This window comes from Maylandia zebra, linkage group LG6, assembly GCF_041146795.1.
Source record: "Maylandia zebra isolate NMK-2024a linkage group LG6, Mzebra_GT3a, whole genome shotgun sequence".
In the NCBI taxonomy this organism is placed as follows: Eukaryota; Metazoa; Chordata; class Actinopteri; order Cichliformes; family Cichlidae; genus Maylandia; species Maylandia zebra.
In genome coordinates this window covers 34,254,917-34,280,902 of record NC_135172.1, presented here as the reverse complement: position 1 = coordinate 34,280,902, position 25,986 = coordinate 34,254,917, and the positions used below count along the sequence as shown (strand labels likewise).

Below are 25,986 nucleotides of genomic sequence, written 5' to 3'. Positions count from 1 at the left end.
CGTGCCATGTTTTTACATCACAAGCCAGATTAACAGTATCACAGGACATTATGTCATTGAGTGATGTTTCAATGTTTACCGTTTTCAAATAGTAGAGTCTGTTGTATTCTTCGATGGGGAAGACTGTCCCATCTTTGTTCACTAGTTCGTTCTGTCCCTTCTTGAAGATCACCTGTGCTCCATAGTTTGTAGCTGCCTTCACTGAAAATATGCTCTGAGGGTAGGATGGGATGAACAGAGCATCTCTCAGTGTGATGGTGGTACAGTGTCCTTGTGTGTCTCGTAGAGAGACGTTCGTGTCTCCCCTCTTGAGTGCGACATTGTTTGTCCTGGATCCATCAGCGAGCTCCATGTAGTGTTCCCCAGGATCAAAGGTCTCGTCGAACTTTATGAACTTATTCTTCTCCGTAATGATGTGTGAAGTCGCACCACAGTCCACCATTAGTCCTTCTCTCATTATGTCAGTAGTCAGTGGTCTTTGACTGACTTTAAATACAAAAGTCTGCTCTTCTTTCTTGCCCTCTAGTTTTACTAGTTAGTTTTGCGTCATCTCTGTACTTGGTTTTTCTTCTACATGTCTCATCACTGTGTGTCGAGCTTCTATGGTAGTTACACCACTTAGGTGTTCCCTTTTGGCGACAATCTTTTACAAAATGTCCTTTGTTTCCACATCCATGACAGGTGATTGATGTTAAATCAACCTTCATCACATTATCCACTTTTACTTTGTTGTCAAATTTTTCTGTTTCCTCGTAACTTCGTAGGTTGCTTTTGAACTGTGTGAATGTTAAATCTTCACTGCTTTGAGTTGTGTGGATAGCAAATGGCTTGTAAGTTTCAGGAAGCCCCTTTAAGATCATGGCGATAATAAGTCCATCACTGATGACTTCTTTTGCATTTCTTAGAGAGGTCACTGCTTTTTCAGCTCGGATAATATAATCTGTCACTGTCTCATCTGGTTTCTTCTGTAAAGACGTCAGCTCTGTGTACAGTGCGATGATTCTGGGCTTGCCTTTACTATCGTAGTGGTCACGTAGTATTTTTAAAGCTTTTCTTCCGTCGTCAGCCGCATCTCTCATTACCAGTGACAGACTTTTATCATCGAGAAACTGTATCAGTTCAGCGTAGCATTCAGCATTCTTCTCTGCATCTGGGTTAGTGACTGATAATATAGTGTCCTTTAGGCCAATGATCCGCATGTGGCCGAGAAACTTCGCCTCCCAAAGTTCGTAACTGTTTTCGTCTCTGTTGAACACTAACCTCTGCCATCTTCCTCCTGTTGTGTCACACCTGGGCCCATAACCTGTTGAGCTTGAAGAGTTTTCTTCTTCTTCGGCCATGTTCTCTTAATAATACACTCACTTGGTTGATTACTTTGCCCGTTTCTTTTATTGTTAGCAACACAGGAAGGGAATGAGATACATCATTGCTTCAGCAGTTCGCGCTTCGGAACAACAGGAACAGGAAGTGAAGTAATCTATAATCACCAAAATAAAATCCTTTTCAAAATAAAATGACAATCAGAAAACGTCTTTCACAACATAAAATAAATAAATATATTTACTCTTGAGAACACAAATCTAACAGCTGGCTTCAAAAAAATGATGAACGCACAGAGATGTGGTGCGGAATGTGCCGTGAAAATTTAATAAATGACAAATTAAAAAGGCATGAACATTTTTTTTGTATCAAAAAAATATCGAACCGTGACACCAAAGTACCGAACCGAACCGTGAATTTTCTGTATGGTTGCACCCCTAGACACTAGCACTGTTTTACGTTCCGATCATAATTCTCAGTGCTTTAAGTTTAATATTCTGCATGTAAACTACAAATCCTTATTGTTATAAACTGAATGATTTTAAAGCATAGAATAAACTCACATGATGACTGTCTCAAATGTCCAGTTTTAACTGTATTCTGAAACCAAGTTAAAATGTTCGCTACTAGCAATTTTCTGTGGTCGATAAGATACATAATGATTAATGAATATTTATCCAGTTTTGTCCAGTTTATTTGTATAAAGCAAGTCAAGGTACAACAGTCTTTCAAATGCTGGTAAATTACCACACACTAAGTTTGCACAGAGGTGAATTACAACACACACAGCAAACATTGCCCAGAACAAGGATGAAATGTTTTGTTTATCCAGTGCAAGGACATTTTACAAACAAACTGGAAAGAACTAAACAAAGTATAGCAGTTCCACTGTTGAAGATCAGCTGTGCCCATTTGTTGCACATTGTGGGTATGGAGAAGTTGAGGCTCTTGCAGGCTACCCACAATTTCCCCAAACTGAGCGATTATACATCTTGCTTCCATATTTGTATCTTGTGTCACTAAAAATGCATTTTATTTTAATTTTATACATTAATGACCTGCAGAATCTCCTTATCATATTAAGTGATTCATAATTGTCACTTTATGCTTTCTCCATCTTGAAAGTGATTACATCCTTTAGGTTCATTTTCTGCAGGCAGGTTTCTGACAGAACAGGCAGATTTAGAATATAACATGCAGCGTTCTATAGATGGACACATAAAGAAATGAAAAATTACATGTATGTGCTAACTTTCTAAACACTGTTACATTAATGATTAAGTAGATAAAACATTTATGTCAGCCTTGGCTCATAGTTCATTTAAAGACAAGAACTTTGTGTGTGTGTTTCAGGTACTGCACTCTCAAAGACTGAATGAACCAGCATTGCAGCCATGGGTCATTGTGAGCATCACAGGGAAGGTTGAAGCCGCCCACTCCAGCTGTAAGGCCGGAGTCACGGAGACCTGCACCCACGTCACTGCTCTTCTGTTTAATGTAGAAGCAACAGTGTTGATCTGTGGCACAAGGACTGTTACAGGTGAACCTGCATACTGGGTTTTGCTGGGTAATGTGACCAAGATACAGTCAGAGGTTGGCCATAAGATAGACTTCTCCTCTTCAGCTGCCCAAAAAAGGCTCTTGATCAAAACATAAACAGACCATCTGTAGTGACAGGTAAAAGGAGCCGTCCTCAAAAAAGAAAAATCCCACCTGCTACTGTGGAGGAGTTGTCACTGCTATAATGCCATCATGTTTTATCTAGGGGTCTAGATTTATGCCTATAGTGCACTGCCATGCCATTTACTGAATGAGTATCACTGTTCAAAAATTGAATAAAGAAACAAACTAATTTTTGCCTTTTTTTTATTAAAACCACTTTATAGAACATCACATCAGTTACAATGTAGAATCCATGTCACTGGAGAATTTTGATTCAATAAACAGTAAAAAGGTGAGCTGTGAAGACCAAGGACAAGTGCAGTTCACAGGTTTTCTATCCAAGGAATCCCAGAAGATTGCATGGTGTCATTGCCCAGCAGTTGTTCGCAGGACATATGGACTCAACCTCAACAATCCCTCACACTGAGCAGCATGAAGTGACAGTGCAGAGGAAAAACTCCCCTTTAACAAGAAGAAACCTCCAGCAGAACCAGAACCCGGTTCAGTACCAGCAGCCATCTGGGTTTGGAGGAGAGAGACAGAGACACAGAACTACCAAAAGTATATTTTTTTATGTGATTGACTGTTGTTGTAATTCAAGCCCTGAGTGTAGAGCAGGTAAGATATAAAGTTGCATCCTAAATTCCATGCTCATGCAGAGTGTTTAGTTTATGACTTTTTCACCTGGTCATTTCTTGATGAACAGATGGTCTTTTAGGGTTGACCAAGCTGGTACCTTGACTCTGTTCTCTGCAAGATGTTGCAAAAAACAAAATCATATGGAGACAATATTGGACACAAAAAATATATAACAATTTAGTTAAATGTAGCATTAACTCATAAGTCTTGCTAAAGTAAACCTTGTATTCTGATTCATCACAGCAGCAGTTCAGTTGGATGATGTCAGCAACTGCAGCAAGTGTCTTGCTGACTGAATAATTTCATCTTGCATAATCTGAAACAAACACATAAAGACAGAAACAATTTATAAATTAACGTTCGATAAAATCTAAGAATTAATCATTTATTAGATACCAATATGAATATGTCTACCATAAAACTTGTGTGGAGCGAAGTTACATTCAATCAAGATGGTCTGGCATGCTACAACTTTATAGTATTCTGGCTACAAGTATACATACCCATCTTGTACATGTTTTTTAACATTATTATTGTTATTATCCTACCCAATTATGTGTTTCTTTTAATCAGAGTATGCTGTTTTAATGACTTTACAATATCATTTACATTGTGTTCCTTACATTTTCCCTAATTGTATGTTATATTAATCCTATATTTCCATCCATCCATCTTCATCCGCTTTATCCGAGGCCGGGTCGCGGGGGCAGCAGCCTAAGCAAAGAGGCCCAGACCTCCCTCTCCCCAGCCACCTCCTCCAGCTTATCCGGGGGAATGCCAAGGCGTTCCCAGGCCAGCCGAGAGATATAATCTCTCCAGCGTGTCCTGGGTCTGCCCCGGGGCCTCCTCTCGGTGGGACATGCCTGGAACACCTCACCCAGGAGGCGCCCAGGGGGCATCCTTGTCAGATGCCCGAACCACCTCAGCTGGCTCCTTTCGATGTGGAGCAGCAGCTGCTCTACTCTGAGCCCCTCCCGGATGGCCGACCTTCTCACCCTATCTCTAAGGGAGAGGCCAGCCACCCTTCGGAGGAAGCTCATTTCTGCCGCTTGTATCCGCGATCTCGTTCTTTCGGTCACTACCCACAGCTCGTGGCCATAGGTGAGGGTAGGGACGTAGATCGACCGGTAAATTGAGAGCTTCGCTTTTACACTCAGCTCCCTCTTCACCACGACGGACCGGTGCAGCGTCCGCATTACTGCAGCTGCAGCCCCAATCCGTCTGTCGATCTCCGGCTCCCTTCTCCCATCACTCGCGAACAAGACCCCGAGATACTTGAACTCCTCCACTTGGGGCAGGAACTCATCCCCGACTCATCCTATATTTCCGTTTTTATATTTCTAATGTTTGCCTTGTTTTCTTCACTGTCTAGTCTGCCTCTGTCTTGCCTGTATGGATGCATTTACACCGAAATGTCCCCAACAAAGGATGTTTTAATTCACCACTATTCCAGTGAAACACGAGTCTCCCATCTTCCTGCTACCAGTCTGGAGTTTTTGTTCACCAAAGCACACACCAACTTCATACTGACGGACAGATCACTGCCCTTTTGCCGCCTTGTCTGACCGTGTTTTGTGGCTGTGGTTCACTTCACCTCACTCTTCCCCATTCTTGTCATTAAATCAGGCTGTTCTGCAACCATGGCAACCATTCACTCTATGGCTTTATTCATGGTGTATTTTACCCCTTCACCAAAGGCCGTTCTCGTTTCCAACATTATATTTGCAGTGTTCGTCTATCTATCAATATCTGCGGAGTATTTTTTTAACGAGTATCCTATTTTCTAAAGCACAGCATGTAAAGGGTAGCTCGGTTAGCAGGATGCTAGCATGTAGCGCTTAGTGAGACACGCCTCAGACGAGTTGAGCAAAGACCCCGTCTGTGTACTTTATACATGAGCAACGGATTTAAATAAAATTAAGGTTTCAAAAGACAAACTTGAAGATAAAAAAATATATATACTCACCGGAGAGCCGCTGCCATCTTGGCGCTCCTAAATTCAAAACTGCCTCTGCAGTCAGGCAGGGGAGGCGTGGAAATTGTCTTTGAGTTAGTCAAACGTTTTCCTTAGTTCGAGTAGATGATAAAAAAAATAATAATAATAAATGGGATTTTAAGTAGGACTAGGCGTTCTGTAATGATCTCTATTTAGGAGAAAAACTTAATCACTCACCTTTAAACAGCTCTCTTTTAGGAGACACACTGCTGGCTAACGGTGTCATGTGATCAAACAGCGTAATTTAATTGGCTGAGAGCCACTCGACTCGATCTGGTGCTGATTGCTCTGGCTTGGGTCATTAAAGTTCATCACTTTTGCAGTTGAATTTTTGCAGGTGAATTTTTGCAGGTGAATTTTTTTCAGGTGAATTTTTGCAGGTGAATTTTTTTCAGGTGAATTTTTTTCAGGTGAATTTTTGCAGGTGAATTTTTTGCAGGTGAATTTTTTGCAGGTGAATTTTTTTCTATTGTTGCACTACCTGCTCTATACACGCAGTGTCGAGCAAAGGTGGAGACGGAATTTCAAGCAGTACAACAAAACGTGAGACATTTGTTGTTTTTATGTTTATTTATTGTTTTTATGTTCAGTCTCAACTGTTACGAAGTTGATGTGCAGTTAATAAGTGCAATAAATATTTATACTGGAAAAGAAAATCGTGAGAGAATCGTGATCTCAATTCTAAGCAAAAAATCGTGATTCTCATTTTGTGCAAAATCGTGCAGCCCTAATCTATGATTAAAAACATATATGACACTTGTGAGACTTCATCAGAGCTGTACGCATCACAACAGATGTCTTTGTGTCAAAGTAACTGAGAAGAAAATACAGAACACGAAGGAGACTTTCCTGGCCTGGCTTTTTAGCATGTAGCCCCTTTAAAAATACATCGAAAAAACTTGGGTGCAAATCACAAGTCTGTATCATAATGTCTGGTGTTTTAGTGTTTGTTGGTTTGTTTTTATTTTGTTTTATTTGGCGAGTTGGTTATTAGATACTGCTGCAGCCAGCCAGAGAATCCCCCGCCGCCCCGCCCTCTCCTCCCTGTGCCGCAAGCAGCAGGCGCACCTCGCAAACGGAGGGGGCCCTTACTCCCACCAAATGGGCGATAGAAAACCGATCGGCGCCTATGCCATGCCATATGCGCTGGCATGACGTTGGGGCAGCATGAGTACGAGCATTTTTTTTTAAATTTTTTTTTGCCGATGCCCGTGATGCCGCCCCCCACCACGACGCTGCCCCGGGCAACCGCCTGTGTCGTCCGTATCAAAAACCGCTACTGAGTGTGTGGATGAGCTAGTGAAAGAAATCAAACAGCTGTGTTATTGTGTCTTGTGATAGAACATACATCCTCTTTATTGCACAAGGGTGTAACCATCAGTATTCTTGTGTCTATTGCCAGCAGTTTCATTTTGTACAAATCCAGCCAATTCTTCCTTATTCCTAACGCAAGAGAAACACGAGAAATTTCCTCGTGATTAATATTATTACTTGATTCTGTGCTTTGCTGCTGCTAAATTTCTTTAATAAAATTTCATGGAATTGAAGTCTAAATTGTTGATTTTGTTGAATAGTAGTTACAGTAGTTCACTCCTTTTTTATGCTTTTTTATTCCTTTTCAATCTTTGCACTCTTAGAAAAAAACCTTGTGATTTATAATTTATTAATTAAAACAATAATTAATAATTGTAAAACAAAAAATACGTTTTTGTTTGTATACAGGGAATTAAAGATTTAGTGCCAGTGATTACAATCTCCAGAGGGATATAGACTTTAAAAAATTGCAAGTTTTTTCCAGTACTGTCTTCCACAGTAAAACAAAGCCAAGAGCGGACTGGGACCTAAAATTCTCCTCATTGAGTCTATAGTAGGGGCGGCACGGTGGTTAGCGCTGTTGCGGCACAGCAAGAAGGTCCTGAGTTCAATTCCACCATCAGGCCGGGATCTTTCTATGTGGAGTTTGCATGTTCTCCCCGTGTTTGCGTGGGTTCTCTCTGGGTACTCCGACTTCCTCCTACCGTCCAAAGACATGCAGCTTGTGGGGATAGGTTAATCCAAATTGCCACTAGATGTGAGTGTGAATGGTTGTCTGTCCCTATGTGTTAGCCCTGCGACAGACTGGCGACCTGTCCAGGGTGTACCCCGCCTTTCGCCCTATGACAACTAGGAAAGGCCCCAGCGCCCCCCGCGACCCTGAAAAGGATAAGCGGAAGCGAATGGATGGATGGATGGATGGATGGAGTCTATAGTAAGTCCTGAAACATTTCAAAGTCCAAGAGTCTGTAATCAAAAGTGAATTGCACATTGCCTCTGGTACTCTAGGACCCTCACCCTTTGGACATCTGTGCCCCACCTGGGGCCTCACTCCTTCTCTTGCTGGATTGCACACTATACCACCTATCGGGGGCGATCGTGGCTCAAAATTTGGGAGTTCGCCTTGTAATCGGAAGGTTGCCAGTTCAAGCCCCGGCTTGGACAGTCTCGGTCGTTGTGTCCTTGGGCAAGACACTTCACCCGTTGCCTACTGGTGGTGGTCAGAGGGTCTGGTGGTACCAGTGTCCGGCAGCCTCGCCTCTGTCAGTGCGCCCCAGGGTGGCTGTGGCTACAATGTAGCTTGCCGTGTGTGAATGGGTGGATGACTGAATGTGTAAAGCACTTTGGGGTCCTTAGGGACTAGTAATGCACAATACAAATACAGGCCATTTACCTATAATATAAAACCTGAAATAATCTTTTGAACATTGTCATGGGTTTTTTGTTTGTTTTTTTACAATGTAATCTGTTAAAAAGATTTGATTTTTTTGGAAGTGGACTTAATCCCCCATTCAAAACCACAAAGGAATGGATTGAACATTCATTTTAATAGACATACTATTTCTAAATAACTGTTGTTGTTGTTTTTTCTCTGGCTTTACAACAGTAATAGTTTGCTATTCTGTTCTACTATTATCAGTAAAGCCTTTTTTTTAAAGGAATTGAACAAGTTTTACAACAATTAAATGGTAGGCTACTGCTGTTTTTAAATTTCTTCATGATGCTATAATGATATTTGTTTTTCAATTATATTTTTTGTTTAATATTTCTATTAAATGCAGTAAATAATTTAGACATAATTTAAATGGTCTGTTACAATAACAGATAGGAGATCTTTAAAAAAGGAATTGCAATATTTATTGGACAATCCAAAAGACCTGTCAAACTGTCATCAGGTAATGAATTTAACAATCCCCAAAATATTAAAAAATATAACAGAATTGAAATCTGCATCATTTATTCTGTGGAAAAACAATTTTTAAAAAAAAAAAGAAAAGAAAAATCTAACATAAATATAATATGAAGATGCAACAGGGTAAGTCAAATACATCTCCGAGAGCCATCTTTTCATTAGCTGTAGCTCAGGCGGTAGAGCAGGTCATCTACTGATCAGAAGGTTGGTGGTTCGCTTCCTGGCTTCCCCTAGTCTGCATGTCAAATATCCTTGGGCAAGATACTAACCCCAAATTGCTCTCCGATGCATCCATCGGAGTATGAGTGTGTGTGAATGTTAATTAGAAAGCACCTAGAAAAATGTGCTTGTGCGAATGGGTGTGAATAGGTGAATGAGCAAGTTGTGTAAAGCGTTTTGAGTGCTCAGAAGAGTAGAAAAGCGCTATATAAGAACAAGTCCATTTACGATTTATAATGTCATTTTTCATTACACATTTGGAAAGATACTAATTTGATGTGTGCATGATGGCTGAAATATTCTTACTATACTATACTACTGAAATATTTTGGAAAGAAATGTTAATCACCACTGTTGTTGATGATATTAAAGATGATAATGAGTACGTTTAATAGAATAAGTACTCTACTCAACTGAAAATCACCATAAAATGTTATAATTCTTACTTGACTACATTCTTTTGAGAACTTTAGTATATTCCCATCTTAATATATTTAAAAAATGTTATCAATAAAAAAACTATTTAAAATTGTTAAAGGATACCATGAGAATATATACACTATTATATATTTCTTCATAATTGTTTTTTTGGTTTTTTTTTTAGTATTTATGAATAAGTCAAACAATTACGTTCAAATACAGTTTCAGTTGTGTATATGGGCATAGTTTTAAGACAGTCACAAGTCACTGCTAAGCTCTCCTATCACTGGAAGAGATGGAAGGTGTAGGAGGATCAAGCTACTCCATAAAAGCTTGTCTCAGATGGAGAGGCTGCACTCAGCAGATATGGGATCAGGCAGGAGGATGTATCGGAGCCAGCTGTTGCTCCTGGACTTTGTGGGGTTTTTCTGTTTCATTTCTCTGGCTAGTGGATCTCCAATGTAAGTTGTGTCTTAACGCCTGTTTAAAATTAATTATTATGAGTCTGACTACACTGTTAAAATGACACTAGCACCTTTTTACGTTCGGTTAATAATTCTCAGTGCTTTAAGTTTAATATTCTGCGTGTAAACTACAAATCCTTATTGTTATAAACTGAATGATTTTAAAGCATAGAATAAAATCATATGATGACTGTCTCAAATGTCCAGTTTTAACTGTATTCTGAAACCAAATTAAAATGTTCGCTACTAGCAATTTTCTGTGGTGGATAGGATACATAATGATTAATGAATATTTATCCAGCTTTGTCCAGTTTATTTGTGTAAAGCAAGTCAAGGTACAACAGTCTTTCAAATGCTGGTAAATTACCACACACTAAGTTTGCACAGAGGTGAATTACAAAACACACAGCAAACATTGCTCAGAACCAGTGTTGGGCAAGTTACTTGAAAAAAGTAATTAGTTACTGATTAATGATTACTTCTCAAAAAAAGTAATCCCATTACTTTACTGATTACTTATTTTCAAAAGTAATTAATTACTTAGTTACTTTTAAAAAACATGATACACTACCTGAATGCGTGATAAAGCAATAGACCTTTTGGGCCAATTCTATTTTTTCTGCATAATCCATCATATAAAAGTGAATCAAATGGAAAAGTGTCTTTTTTAAAAATTGTTTATTACTTTTAATCTTAACTTTATAAACAGTGCATCAAACAAAAATTAAATTAAATTCAACAGTCTTTGACTTTAATAAATTTGTTTAACATTTGAACATATTTCTGCACATTACACCATATTTTAAGAAAATAAAGGCTTAAACTGTATTTCTGCATACTCCAGCATATAGCATAAATTATTTTTGTGTATACACACACACACACACACACACACACACACACACACACACACACACACACACACACACACATCTTTTCATATAAATAAAGCAAAAAATAAATAAATAAAATAAATAAAATTAACAATAACATCTTTTAACAGTTTGTAAAGTGCAGAGAGGCATAATATTGAGATTACAAAAACAGAAAATGCTATTGCATGCTACATTTAGGCTGTTAATCCAGTCTCAGTTTGTGGCAACCCTGAAAAAGACCTATGTTTTATTGTTTTCTTTTGGACTGAAACAGTGGTTATATCGCATCAGCAGAAGCTTCTCAAACCTTCTATCAGACATTCTGTTCCTTTTTGGGGAAAGCACCAATCCACCGAAACTGAACAGCCGTTCCACTGGTGCACTGGATGGAGTTGGACTGTTGTATTTCATGTACATCTTTTTGAGATTTGCGAACTGATTCAGAATCTCAATCTCATAGCCTGACCTTAAAAAGTCAGTTACTTCTTTTTCTGCTGAGAAGCTTTCTGTTGGCTGATTCTGAAATTCAAAAAAGTCCATTTCGGCTGGGCTGGCTGGGATTTGGGACACATTAGTGTTCTCAGTTGCAGGAGCAGCTTTACGACACTCTGTTATCGGGAGCTCCTTCACATACTCTCTCCTACGCTCATCTCTCAGCCAACGAAGTTTAAACTTGGAACAAGTGGCCGCTGCGAGAAGTCCTTCTTGGCTGTCCAGAACAGCATCAAAACAAGTCTTGATGGCCTGTAACATACAATATGATGCATCTAAGAATAAAATTATTTTACTATATAATTACCTATTGTCATTATTTTGTGGGCTTTACAGCTCTAAACCATCTATATTTTCTATTATCAATACTGTATGAGATTTAATTTTGGCTGAGGCTTTTGTTGATATTATGATTAATATTCATGATTAATGATGATCAATGTCCCTGATATTTAACAAGGGGTGAATACTTGGTCTTTTATTCTATCATTTTAATAATTGTACCCGCTGCTTAAAACAAAGTATAACATCCACCCACTGTGAATGGTATAATAAATTTAACAAATCCACCCAAAGCAATTAATAATTATCTTACCTTTACAATGACATCTGGAAGGCTGGCTGTCATTCTAGAGAGGTCATCTTTCAGGGCAAGCGTCTTTGACATCAGGCTTGTGAGTGTTGGCAGTAAAGCCCCGTAGGTGCACTCATCCCCTTGTAAGATGTCCAGAGCCACTGTCAGGGGCTTCATCACAGTACAGTACTCTTTCAAGAACTGGTACTCCCTTTCATTAAGGCACTTGATTCCCAGTTTTACACACAGGGGATTAAGTTCATTCAAGGGAATTGTGATGAATTCTAGAAATGGCCTCATACAGGGAATTCCACCTTGTGGATGTCGGTACCATCAGTTTCCTCCGATTGACTTCCTCCACCTGTTCAGAGGCTAATGTTGATCGACTTGCTTTAGTCCAAAGAGCAGAACATTTTGCAATGCTACTCCTATATAAAGCCTTGGTGTCTGCACAGGAATTTAGATGTTTGTCAACATCGCTTGTTGAAATCAAGTTAATTGTGTGTGATGCACATCTGTAGTGTGGAGGGAGGCTAAACTGTGCATCACCAGATGCAGTTGAAAGAGCTTCTATGACATCAGTAAAGGTCGGTTCCTCGTCATCACCTTCTTCATTTTCAGATTCAGACTCCAAATGACAGGGCTGACATACTCTGAATGCTTTGGCAAAATTGGATGCATTATCCGTTACAGTGGCAATAACTTTGCCTTGTAGTCCATATGATGAATGGATTTCTTCAATCTCTGCTCCAATTACATCATAGGTATGGCTGCCTCTAATTCTCTTGCATGCTAGAGCGGCCTTGTTGCGTTGTAATGTGGAATTAATCCAGTGAACTGTTACACCCATAAAACTTTTATTATTTACCGTCCAGATGTCAGCAGTGGTGGAAACAAACTCTGCCTCTTCGAGTGTAGCCTTCAAGTTAGAGTTCATTTTGTCATATTCTCTCTCAAGGTATCCTACAAATGACTTTCTCTGGGGCAGCTTGACACCACTTTTAGTTGGTATTTTTTTCTACGATGCGTCGGAATGATTCAGAGTCAACAGTGGAAATCGGCAACATGTCCTCGACGATATAGGCAGCGACGAGCTTCTTCAGTTCAGCGGCACTAAGTCCTGTCGCTCTTACATCTAGTTTAACCTGTTTAGCAGGAGTGGGTCCATCTGAGGTTTGCCCGGTGGAAGTAGATGTGGTAGCCACAGCGGTCACGTCAGTGAAGGGATCCTGGGGGTTTTCTGTCAATTTAACATTCTTGTGGCAGCGTGCTAGGTGCTTGCTCAGGTTGGAAGTGGAATTTTTCGACGTAGAAAGAAGTTTTCTTCTGATGCAGAGTGTACAACGTACGCTTATGTTTTTGTCGCTTTTTAAAGAGTCAAATTCAAATAACGTCGGTATTTCCAAGTATTAAATGCTGCACGATCGTACTCTATCCCTCGCTCCATGTTTTCTATTGTTGACACACGTGCTACCACAGCCGTCGCACTCGCTTACGTCATTGTCATGAGACATTCTCGCAAAAAAATCACGGTTTTAGTAACGCAGTAATGCAGCGTTCCTACGGGAAAGTAACGGTAATCTAATTACCGTTTTTGCAATAGTAATCCCTTACATTACTCGTTACTTGAAAAAAGTAATCCGATTACTGCCCATCTCTGCCCAGAACAAGGATGAAATGTTTTGTTTATCCAGTGCAAGGACATTTTACAAACAAACTGGAAAGAACTAAACAAAGTATAGCAGTTATTTTTGTGTGTAAATATATGTAATTTTTTACATATAGTTTTGACATATATATTTTTATATGATGTCACATATGTAAATATAGTGACTTCATTTAAAAACAAATGTGACTGTGAAGCCCTTAGGACCTATAAATGCGGTACTGGACACATAAAATTGAATTGAATTGAATTGAAAAGCAACCAAGTAGATGTTGAATTTATAATAATTTGCTTTGTGGTATGTTTTCTCTACAATTTTGACACTTTTTGGTTATTTCTATAACTGATTCAATTCTGATTCACAGGGTTTCGTTTCGATTTGATTCAATTCAATTTAATTTTGACTCAGACAATCAGAAATATTTATCAGTACATATCAGTATTTTTATATCTATGATTAAAAACATATCTGACATTTGTGAGACTTCATCAGAGTTGTACGCATCACAACAGATGCCTTTGTGTCAAAGTAACTGAGAAGAAAATACAGAACACGAAGGAGACTTTCCTGGCCTGGCTTTTTAGCATGTAGCCCCTTTAAAAATACATTGAGAGATAGCCGTGCGGGGTTTTGTGAGCTTTAAAATGAGATTCTGGTGTTTCTGGCAAAATACATTTATATTTTAAAAAGGAAAAAACAGGATTTAATGAATTGACATCACGTTATTCAAGGTAAAATTGATATGAATAAGCAAATTGATTTTTTAAACGCACCCCTTTAGTCAAGCTCCAAAAGTAAGCAGAAGAGTTGGCATGCTGGTGTTAGACATTAGCATCAACAGCCATTGTTTTTATGTACTCTTGCACAGGGCTACAATATGACTGAAAACTCTTAGTTTTGGTAGAATTTATCTTCTCTATAAAAATTGATGATTTATTTTACCAAATGAATGACTAATTGAATAAATCATGAAGTTTGTTACATACAGAATCAGCTGGGCTACATTATCCAACGCTGTCTTCTGTCTTCAGGGAGGTGATGTCTGCCCCCAATCTCCTGCGAGTAGGAACTGAAGAAAACATCTTTGTTGAAATTCAAGATAATGCTGGTGAAAAAAATGTTAATGTCAATATCATTGTGAGGAACTTTCCAAGAAAAGACATTATGCTGGCATCAACAACTGTGACCCTTACTAAGGAAAACAAATTCCAGGGTATTGGAAAAATTATGGTAAGTATTACTAAGTCTTGCATCTCAGAAACATCCTTATTACCATGCAGGTTTTCATAAACATTATCAGTTGGGACATCCAAATTCCCAAGTGCGTTAGTGTGTAACAACAATGTAATACAATATGTTTTCTAAAATAATTTTATATTGTACTTAACTAACCAGGGAGCCTAAAATACTAAAATAAAAAATAAGAGAGAGAAAACCTGTATTCTTTCTAATGAACAGCAATGATCAACTCCTGGGGTTACAAAATTATTGTAAATAGAATTAGAAAACAATATGAAAAAAATTAGTTCCACATGTTACTTGGTTCATGACTTCTGTAAATGTTTTACTTATGAGCTTGTGGTCTTAATCACTGGTGCCAATCTTAGACCCATGAGCCTTGGTTCATTTGTTATAAGTTATAAGCGTATGTAAAGATGATCAAGAAAGTTAAAACGTGAGATTTCTAACTAATCAGTAACTTATTAGAGGATCCCATAAAGTCGCATAATGTGAACTCGTTTATATTACAGTGAAATCTGTTACAGTGTTATTTAAATTTAACGAAAAGAGAAGTTTCCCAAATTAAGATATCGAATTCCTGCTGCACTAGATCTATTATTATTAGTATTGACAATTTAGCAATAATTATGGCATCAAAAATATTACATTGAAAGATCTCTGGGAAATGTTTGTCAGCTGTGCATTAGCTCTTCTGCTCACCAAATATCTCGATTTTCAGCCCAGCCCCAGTTTTTTTATGTACATCTGTCACCTTTTTCGCAACAGTTTTCACTCTTCCAGAAATTGTATCCCAGCTTTTCCAGTTTTTGTGCTTTTCAACCTGGATTTTTCCTGACAGATGTTTTTTGTTCTTTCTTTCTTTCTCTATCTCTCTCTCTCTCGCTCTCTCTTTGTATGACACAGATATCTTGATTCATAACTTTTTTTAAATGAATATTATATCTCTAGCTTTTCCCTTCACACTGTCTCTCTTTCCCCAGATCCCTGCTGAGCGCTTCAGCAATGATCCCAATATAAAACAGTATGTTCACCTACAAGGAGAGTTTGGTACCCAAACACTGGAGAAGATTGTGTTAATCTCCCTTCAATATGGGTACATCTTCATCCAGACTGACAAGACTATCTATACTCCCAGTACCACCGGTGAGTCATTTACTCCATTACTGATGAGATACACAAACCAACACCAACACAAAATGATATGGTCATCATCACTGGACAGAACTTGGTCATTAACCTTTTAGCAGTTTATGTAGTTCAGATCATGGGAGATGAAGCTTGTCAGAGAGTTGATTTAATTTTCATTAGATACATCAAGAATACATCTTTTCCTTGTGGCAGGGCGTGATATGTGGCGCCACTGCAGGGAGGCTGACACACCATCGCTGCATCGGTTCATCACGCCTCCCCTGCATTAAAGAATGTACTGGGTCCTGACTGAGTTGTTGTTGTTGGTGTGTGTGGCTGGCAACTGCAAAACTGCAGCTGAGTATTGTTGTGAACAGCAACCGAAATAAACTTAACGAGTGTTGAAATGTGGTCGGGTCCGACATTCGTTGTTTACATTTCTATTTCTTGGGTTGGAAGTAGATCATTAATAGCTATTGTATAATTATATATTTTTTAAAATCACAGCAGGCAGCAGCAGAGTTGTCAGTTTCTCGGTTTAATGTCTATCATCCATTTATTGATGGTTCCATGGTTGTAGAATTAGTGTTTCTTCTTGTTAGATGTCATGTGCTAACTAGTTGACAGGGGAATCTGAAATAAACACAGTAATTAAACAAAGTGTTTCTCTATTTGTCTCTCTGTCACAGTCTTTTACAGGATTTTTGCAATGAGGCCAAATATGGAGCCCGTAGACAAGAACTATCAACCGGGAACTGATACTTCTGTTGTTGTTGATATTGTGGTATTGTTATCTTTCATTTAACTACATCATTACAAAATCTATCACTGAGAGTATAAAACATTTACAAAATAATGATCTCCAATAATGTCACTAAAACATATAAAACATAAATATTTCTCCAACACGTATGCTGTAATACAAGTTGCCATGAAAACTGAAACTGAAACTTTTAGATAAACCATATAGTTAATAATTACAAATTACCTGTTTTTAGGAAGCTGTAGAAATGTTAAAAATTATACAATATATTGAATGTTTTATTGATGCTCTCTCCTAATTTTAGGTTTAATTTTCTTATTTCTAGAACCCTGATGGAATTATTTTAGAATCAAAGCTTGTCCTTGTAGTGTCAGGAATCTACTATGGAAGTTATTTCCTCCCTGAAATTGTAAGGTACTTTTTCCCTAATGCTCCACACTGAGAGGGATCTCAAATTTATGTATCTTATAAACACATCAACACTGAACTATGTGTTCTTTATGTACATCTATGTGTGTCTGTTTGTATATGTAGTACAGGAACGTGGAAGGTGGTGTCAAAATTTAACACCAACTTAAAGCAAACCTTTGAGGCAGAATTTGAAGTGAAAGAATATGGTGAGTTTGTTTAAAAATAGCCAACAAAAATTTCCCCTTTCGCCTCACTGGACACTTAATGAGTATTATTTTGCAGTGCTTCCCAGTTTTGAGGTTAAACTGACATCCCAGGTCCCCTTTTTCTATGTGGACAGTGATGAGCTCACCATCAACATCAAAGCGACGTATATGAAGGCTTTTGATTTGTGGACACAGTTTAATTTATAAAATCATGTTTGAGTTGTTGTTTCTTGATTGCAAGTTAATGGTTTATTTGTGATTTTAGATATCTATTTGGTAAAAAGGTGGATGGCACAGCCTTTGTGGTGTTTGGAGTTCTAGTTGGTAATACAAAAAACGGCATTCCAAGTTCTCTTCAAAGAGTGGAGGTGAGTAAACATTTATTCTTTTAATAATAAATAATAACAATAATGAATAACTGCCTATTTGACAAGTCTCTGTGTGTTTTATTTTTATCTTTTGTGATTTCAATCAATGCCCAGTTTCCTAAAATAAGACAAAGACTTGCACTAGAAATTGCATGAGAAATATTTAGTGCCCCCCCCCCCCCCCCCCCCCCAAAAAAAACCCAACAATTTTGACACATTGTATTATTGTCCAGTTGTTATTTGACCCTAACTTTGAAATCCTTAAAAATAATTCCATAAAAGGCTTTTCTCTTTGTGAAATAAGAATAAAAAAAAGGTTCCTACTGAATGACCCATTTTTGTGTTATGCCATGGCAGATCAATGAAGGAGAAGGAACCGTTAAACTGAAAAGGGAACACATTGCACAGACTTTTCCAAACATCAATGATTTGGAAGGAAACTGTATATTTGCTGCGGTCAGTGTGTTGACAGAGAGTGGTAAGAAAAAGACACTATTTAACTTATAAGTCGGGGGCCTAAAATATGAATTAGTTTGTTTGTTTACACATCATTTGAACTTTGTGTTCCCCAAGACGCATTCACTAGTATAGATAAATTAGCCTAATTAGCCTATTATTAGCCTAATTTATGTTTTGTTTTTTGGTTTGTTTGTTTTTTTGGGGGCGGCGTGGGGGGGGAATAAAAACAATATTGTTTGTATTGAATATCCATGAACCATGTATTGCAACTGGCTCTTTAACCAGACTTACGTAGGGCCAAATGGGCCAAAGTGAGTTAAAGTCCTTTGTGGCAGAAGGGTTAGAAGGATGGTAAATTTGAACTCATATTTAAAATCTATGAATGTGTATATTCACAAACAGGTAGTGAGATGGTGGAAGCAGAGCTGAGAGGCATCCAAATTGTCAAATCACCCTACACCATCAACTTCAAGAAAACACCCAAATATTTCAAACCAGGAATGTCGTTTGACGTCACAGTAAGCTGCTAATTTATAATTACTCTTTAAGTCATTGATTTTGAAAAACAACAAATGTCAATATCTTTAAATATATTACTGCTCAATAAAATTGAACATAGCTCAATGACTTGAATTTGATGACAGCAATATGTCTGTCATGGTCCTGAGTCATCTTGACCAAGCGTTCTTAGTTTTCTTGTGTTTTTGTATTTTGTTAGTTCAATATATATTCCTAGGTTCCTAGGTTGTTCAGTTTAGTTTATTGGATTCCCCTTTGTGTTTCTGCCCTCTGTGTTTCCCTATGTGTCTGTGTTTATATTGTGGTGTGAGTTCTTGTGCCATGTTTCCCTTCATGTTTTATTCTGTTATGTTTTCCATGTTTCCCCAGCGCATCATGTCTGCCCTCGTCTGCCTCTCCTTCAGTCCCACATCATGTTTCCTGTTTTATTGTGAAGGTCCCGCATTCGCATGTTCATTCTGTTCAGTCCAGCCTCCGCTGTGTCATTATGGTTATTCGTGTCAGCTGTGTTCCTCGTGTGTTCTCACTTCCTTGTTATCCCTCTGTGTATTTAGGTCAGCATCTACCTCAGTCTTGTGTCACATCCTCCCTCATGCTGTGTGTTCCCTTGTGTCCCTTTCTGTGAAGATTAGTTTAGATTTTCCCAATCTAGTTTAGTTTTGTATCATTTCCTTGAGTCAGCAAATAAAGCTGCATTTTGAGTTCATTCCGTGTGTTGTGAGTCCTGCATTTTGGGTCCAATCTCCTGCCTGCCACACAGCGATTCTTGATAATGTCTCAAAAAAGTTAGGACAGGGACAAAAAAGGCTGGAAGAGTAAGTGGTATTAAAAAGAAACATTTCCTCAGAAGATGGGCAGAGGTTCAAAATTGTGGGACTGTGTCAGAATAATTTTTCAATGAAAAATTCCTCAAATGCAAGTTAAAGCTCTATCATGTAAAGAAGAAGACATTTGAAAATGATCCAGAAACAACCTTGTCTTCTCCAGGCCGAAGCTCAGTTAAACTGGATTGATGCAAAGTGAAAAACATTTGTTTCAAGTTTTTAATTAATCTAAATTAATCTAATCTAATTTTAAGATCTCCAGACTAAAGAGAAGAGTGACCTTTTGCCTTATTATTCATTCAGAAGCATCTGCATTTCTGATGGTATGTGGGTGCATTACTGCTTTTGGAATTTGCAGTTAGCACAACTGGAAAAGCATCATCAGTGTGGGAAGGTCTAGAAAGGTTTTAGAGCAATATGTTCCCCTCCAGGTGATGTCTTTTTCAGTGAAGGCCTTCGATATTTAAGCAAACAAATAGTAAACTATATATTACAACTACTACAACATTATGGCTTTGAGGTAGAAAAGTCCAAGTGCTCAGGTGCCTATCTGCAGTCTAGACTTTGCACCAACTGAAAACATAAATCCTAACATAAATCGGGTGTTAGGAAATGGAATGCACTCCTCCCCCTTCTCTAACTCTGCAGGCCTGACCAGAGGACAAGAGATAGTTGCCACAGTAATGGGAGTGTTGCCTGCAAAAGGGTAATCTCCTTACCTGCAAAAGGGTAATCTCCTTATAGGGAGATGTCCGGGAGATGAAATGTGAGGTGGCCATGGGGTCTAAAGGCTTTCCTCCAACTTCTTGACCAATCACATTAACATTCTGTTTTTACCACATGCAATAAAAGTGTATACTACCTAGGAGTGGCCTGTCTCTGAGCAAGAGAGAACGAGGTCCGTGGTGCCATATTAATTTATTAATTAATATGTTGTACTTATATATTAAGTACTGCGATTTAAGCTATGAGCATGCTTGTTGCCAAATGCAGTGATCTCATTAGTCAGATCTATTTAATTGGATACGAAAAATTAGGGTTGGTTCCAAAAAATAAATGCCACAAATACGTACAGTGAAAATATGCAATCTGTGCACACTGTGAAAAAAAGCTGACATCAAGTGATGATGAGCTGGTCCTGATTTTACTAAACCAAAAAAGAAACCGAGACTGTTCTGTGACACAACAACAATCAAATGTGTAATGAAGGCTTTGAGTTTGTCACCACTAGCTGTGACTAGGCAGATGTGCTTATAGCTCAGGGATAGCTATAAGCACATAGCTATAAGCAGGGATAGCTCAGTAGGTAAAGTGGTCACCCCATGATCGGAAGGTCGGCGGTTCGAATCCACTTAACGGCTACCCTGAGGTACCCCTGAGCAAGGTACCGTCCCTACACACTGCTCCCCGGGCGCCTGCTTAGTGGGCTGCCCACTGCTTCACTGAGTGAATGGGTCAAATGCAGAGAAAAACAAGTAATTTCCCCATGGGGATCAATAAAGTATCCATTATTATTATTATTATTATTATTATAACACATCTGAAACATCGGAAACATCAAACTCGAAAAATAAACAATAGTTGCTATTTCTAGATACCTTATCTCATCTAGGATTAGTTTCTCACACCTCACACCTGTTTTGTCTCACCTTGTTTTCTGGTGGGTATTTATTGTATCAGTCTCCCGTTGTCCTGCGTTACATTTTCCCTTATGGCTGTGTCCCTCCTTGTTGTGTGTTTTCCTAGAAGAGTTGGATTATTTGTTTCTGATCTGGATTGTTTTGTATTTTTTTACACCACATTGACATTGTTTTTGAATTTACTCCCTGTCTTGATAGTCATAGAAACTGGTTCCTTCTTCAGCCACAACTGTCCTTGACAGTTTTTATTTACAATTTACAAAATATGGTGGGGGGGGGGGGGGGGGGGGGGGGGGGGTTGGCAATTGGGCTTCAATGAGTTCAATGTGTTAATTTCAATGTTTCATGAGCAAAACAACTTTATAAAATTTAATATACACATAATGTGTATGTGATGTATAATATTTTACTGAACATGTTTAGTTGAGATGAAAATAATTTTTTTCTGTTATTGTTGGGGTTTTTTTGTTATTTTTTATGCTTTTGTTATATTGTTTTCAGAAACTAATGTGCTTAATATCGAATAAACTATGCTGATCTTTGTTTTTCTTTGTTGTAATGGCAGATTCAAGTTTTGAACCCTGATAACACTCCAGCAAAAGATATTCCTGTTGTGGTGAATCCTGGTGAAGTGAAAGGGCACACTGCAGACAACGGCATGGCAAAGCTAAGCATCAATACAGTGGAAAACAGCGAAAACATCATTATTACTGTATGTTTAATTGTCAATTTGATGTTTTGCAATGTTGTTTATTGCCAAGTTATTGCCAACTATGCACTCATCAGTCTTTTTATTTCACTGTATGTCAGAAAGAACACAGCTTTAAAAATGTTATATAACTTTTCTTACGTGGTTGGAAATAGCCAGTAGTTTGTATGTCAGCTCAACTGTAGGTTAGCTAAAAATAGGCTAAATACTTTTAATCTAGTACAAAATTAGTGTCATTGTATTGTTTGTTTATCATTGTATTATTTTTATATTAGTTGTGTATAATCTATTGTATGCCTTTAATTACAGGCAACGACTGCTGTTGAGAACATTTTACCAGCAAGGCAAAGATCTGCTACCATGATAGTTACCCCTCACACAAGCAGAAATTACATTCATATTGGTGAGGAATTTCGTAAAATGACATCAGAAGATAAGACAGCAGAAATCGTGCTGATAATCCTCTCTATAGCTCTGAGAGCCAACAAAGTGTCTAGTACTGATTGTAAAAAGTTGTTGTTGCAGGACTGGAAACAGCTGAGGTGAAATTAGGACAAAACCTCAAATTCAGCCTAAACCTTAACAGAAACGAAGAATATGATATCACATATCTGGTAAGAGACCTTTTATACCTGTCTGTATGTGTTTGAAAATATGAATGACTGGGTTGTAATTACTTACATCAGCTTATGTAACAGGATGGATAAGTAAATTGTATAAATTTGTCTTCAGATCCTGAGCAGAGGTCAGCTGGTAAAACATGACAGATTCCGGGCAGAACGTCAAATTCTGATTTCTCACAATGTTCTAATTACCAAAGAGATGTTGCCATCATTCCGCATCATAGCGTACTACCATGTAAATACTGAAGTGGTATCAGACTCCGTTCAGGTGGATATACAGCACTCCTGCGTAGGAGATGTGAGACACAACACTGACACACAGTTAAGCTATTCATTGTATTATAACAATAACTAAGTTAAAAAAGACACCCAGGCAAAACATCTACTCTTCCTATTTTCTTTTCCTTTAGCTGAAGCTGGAAGAAAAAGAAAAGAAACATAATAACTATAAGCCTCGCGGGAAGTTTGAACTGAAGGTCACAGGAGATCCAGGAGCCACAGTGGGATTAGTGGCAGTTGACAAAGGCGTCTACGTCATAAACAACAAACACCGCCTCACCCAGAAAAAGGCAATGTCTTTTAACAACTCCAAAAAGCTGACTGTTCATCTGAACATTGCGTTTATCCAAGTGACTTTTCCAGTCTTAGCTGACTCCAGGTTTCCCCAACCTTATAAAGAGCATATTTGCATAATGACTGAAACTAGCACCACTGGCGAACAATGGGTTTTGAGGTCAATTTCTTGATTATTAATAAGCAAATTCTCACAGCCATTGGTCAAAAACCACTGATCAATGGCCATTCAAGTGCCATTCACAGAGAGTTGGGGAATAGCTGCAATCACAGCATTGTAAGATGGTGAAAGATGTACCCTTCTTCAATTCAGAGATGGTCTTTCCCTTTTCATGTAAATAGCCACCTTGAGTCCCTGCTTAATCCAGGATGTGTACATCTTAATCACTGAAAGAGTGGCCACTTTACAGCAGATGTAAATAGAGTGCGTAGCCGAGTAAGTACTTCTGTGTTCACACCTATGGGCCCGTGACCAGTCTTTCAGTGATGAGGATGGAGGACAGGGAGGAACACTGGCTTGAACAGGAAATCAAGGAGGCCATAGTACGTGAAAAAGAGAAGGCCATCTCTGAATCGAGGAGGGGGCCTAAGGGTTAATCTTTGTTGTGATTCCAGACATTCTCCAACTCTCTGTGAATGGTACTCATGGTCATTGATCAATGGTCTTTGATCAGTGGTTGTTGATAATGGTCGCAACAATTTGCATATCAAATAATAACACAAACCTGACCTCACAACCCATGGTGCTAGTTTCAGTCATTATACAAATGTACTCTGTATAAGGTTGGGGAAAGCTGCAGTCAGCTGATACTGGAAAAGTCACTTGGATGAGTGACAAAACATTTCTCCTACTGAAAATGCGAGGTCGAGATAAACAGAATCAACTTTTCTGAGTTTTTTATGAAATGTTTTATTGGTTCAAAGTTTAGAGACATGCATTTTTTTATGTTACCGATGTTGTCTATGGAAATGGTAGTCTCATAAAATAAATTCCTAACCCTAACTTATAACGTCTACTTTTACTATCTAAAAGACTCGCATGGTTCATTTGATTTGCTTCCACTCTGCGCAGATTTGGGAAATAATAGCGGCGTATGACACAGGCTGCACACCAGGTGGAGGAAAGGACAGCATGAATGTTTTCTATGATGCTGGACTGTTGTTTGTGGCCAGCACTACTTCTGGAACACCACATAGAACAGGTTACCCTACTTTACTCATCACACTGACTTTGTCAAAGTAGTGTAACAGTGACTAACTGAGAGCCACACAAACTGATTTCATTTTCTCCTACAAATGGTAAATGTCCTTGTATAAAACAAGGAAACCAATAATGGTCCTTTTTAGGTTGCTGCTGGCCATGCTAGTCCACTACCTCTTTATTTTCTCTTGCTTGTAGCTCATACTAAAAAAAATGACTATATAGAAACAGTACAATGAAGGGACATAGTTAGCTTCTGTTGGTGCTCCCTGCCTTGTCAAAATTTGTTCATTTACTACTGTAGAAATATACCTTCTTCTCAAAGCATTAGAAGAAGCATCTCCCAAAAAGTGAAGGCTTACTTTCAAAATCGACTTAGAAAGAATAATTTGATTGCCTTAAAGCGTTAACTATAACCTTTAAGTTCCTATTTCTGTGTTTTAGTGGCTTCTAACATAAACTATTAGGAGAAAATAAAGAATATGATATAATCTCTTATTTTTGGAATTTGGGTGTTTTCAGTCTCTAGCCATGCAGTCTGCCTTATCAAACATTTATGAAAGAACAGGTGCATCTAAAGAGCTCACTGAATTTGCCACTGCTGTAACAAGTCAGTTTGTTAAATTTCTTCCTTAATAGATATCCCATAATCAGCTGCAAGTAGTGTTATATGAAAGTGAAAATAAGCTATTTCGAGCGACTATGTTTTGAATGTGTTTTAAACTGTAACTGATGTCTTAGGATTGCAAAAGGGAGTGCTTTTTTCTGTTTTCAAAACTCAGATTTGAAGTGTCCTGCCACCAGCAGAAGGAAACGATCTACCACTTTGATTGACCTCAGAACCAGCTTGAGTGAGTATCCTAAACTGCCAAAGATAGACATTGCTATTTCTATTCTGTCTTTGACAGAATGAACTGTCTATCCCACTTACTTTACTAGTTTCTTTAAGCTTGCTGCTTTGCTGAAACCACTTCCTAGAAGCATGTTGTTGTGATGAGAACCTTTGTGCTGATTGACCGCATGCAGGAAAGTGTCATGGTGGTTTATATTTGAATGCAAAGTTCACAGACAGTTGGCAGGTAAAAACAAAGTGCACAGTTATTAGAAGAAAAACAAGGAAAAAGTTGCACAGTTTCAGAAAACAGAGGTCATTGTGTTTTGTTCCTGTGACGATTACTACTTTGGCCCCTTAGAAATGTATAAAAAAACTATTTGCGGGGAACCTAGGAGTGATTTTTGACAGTAATCTAATGTTTGATAAACAGATTAATGCTACAATCAGGACCAGTTTCTTTCATCTTCGGCTACTTGCAAAAGTGAAGCCATGTCTCTGTTTTAGAGACTTTGAGAGGGCTATTGCCTTCATTTCATCTCGCCTTGACTTTTGTAATAGTCATTACTCTGGTCAGTGTGTCATCAGTTAGCCTACTGCAGCTGGTCCAAAATGCTGCAGCACGGTTATTAACTGGCACATGTAAGCCAGCCCTGCCTGCCAGTTCACATTGATTTTAAGATTTTATTATTTGTATTTAAGGCGTTGCATGGGTTAGCACCCTCATAGCTTTCTGATCTTTCAAATTGGTACACTCCTGCAAGATCACTGAGGTCTGTGGGTCAAATGCTCCTAGCTGTCACGAGGTCCAGATTAAAGCACACAGAAGATGGGGCCTTTGCTGTAACTGCTCCTAAATTGTGGAACAAACTGCCCCTTCACATCAGGAACCCCCCCCCCCCCCCCCCCCCCCCCAACATTGGACACTTTCAAA

The 25,986-nt window shown here is 38.5% G+C and overlaps 1 protein-coding gene across 1 annotated transcript in view; it reads left to right on the top strand.

Annotated features, from left to right (window-relative positions):
• The first annotated feature begins 9,818 nt into the window (after positions 1-9,818).
• LOC101480524 (complement C3-like) overlaps positions 9,819-25,986 on the top strand; it is a 43,084-nt gene continuing 26,916 nt past the window's right edge. The window contains exons 1-17 of the mRNA XM_024802915.2: positions 9,819-9,943; positions 14,586-14,784; positions 15,777-15,939; positions 16,614-16,708; positions 17,013-17,101; positions 17,222-17,304; positions 17,381-17,468; positions 17,570-17,672; positions 18,030-18,150; positions 18,534-18,649; positions 21,680-21,826; positions 22,133-22,226; positions 22,349-22,437; positions 22,556-22,744; positions 22,857-23,015; positions 24,092-24,221; positions 25,003-25,071. Of these exons, the coding sequence (XP_024658683.2) occupies positions 9,825-9,943; positions 14,586-14,784; positions 15,777-15,939; positions 16,614-16,708; positions 17,013-17,101; positions 17,222-17,304; positions 17,381-17,468; positions 17,570-17,672; positions 18,030-18,150; positions 18,534-18,649; positions 21,680-21,826; positions 22,133-22,226; positions 22,349-22,437; positions 22,556-22,744; positions 22,857-23,015; positions 24,092-24,221; positions 25,003-25,071 (2,053 nt within the window). The 5' untranslated portion in view covers positions 9,819-9,824. The remainder of the gene's footprint in view (positions 9,944-14,585; positions 14,785-15,776; positions 15,940-16,613; positions 16,709-17,012; positions 17,102-17,221; positions 17,305-17,380; positions 17,469-17,569; positions 17,673-18,029; positions 18,151-18,533; positions 18,650-21,679; positions 21,827-22,132; positions 22,227-22,348; positions 22,438-22,555; positions 22,745-22,856; positions 23,016-24,091; positions 24,222-25,002; positions 25,072-25,986) is intronic.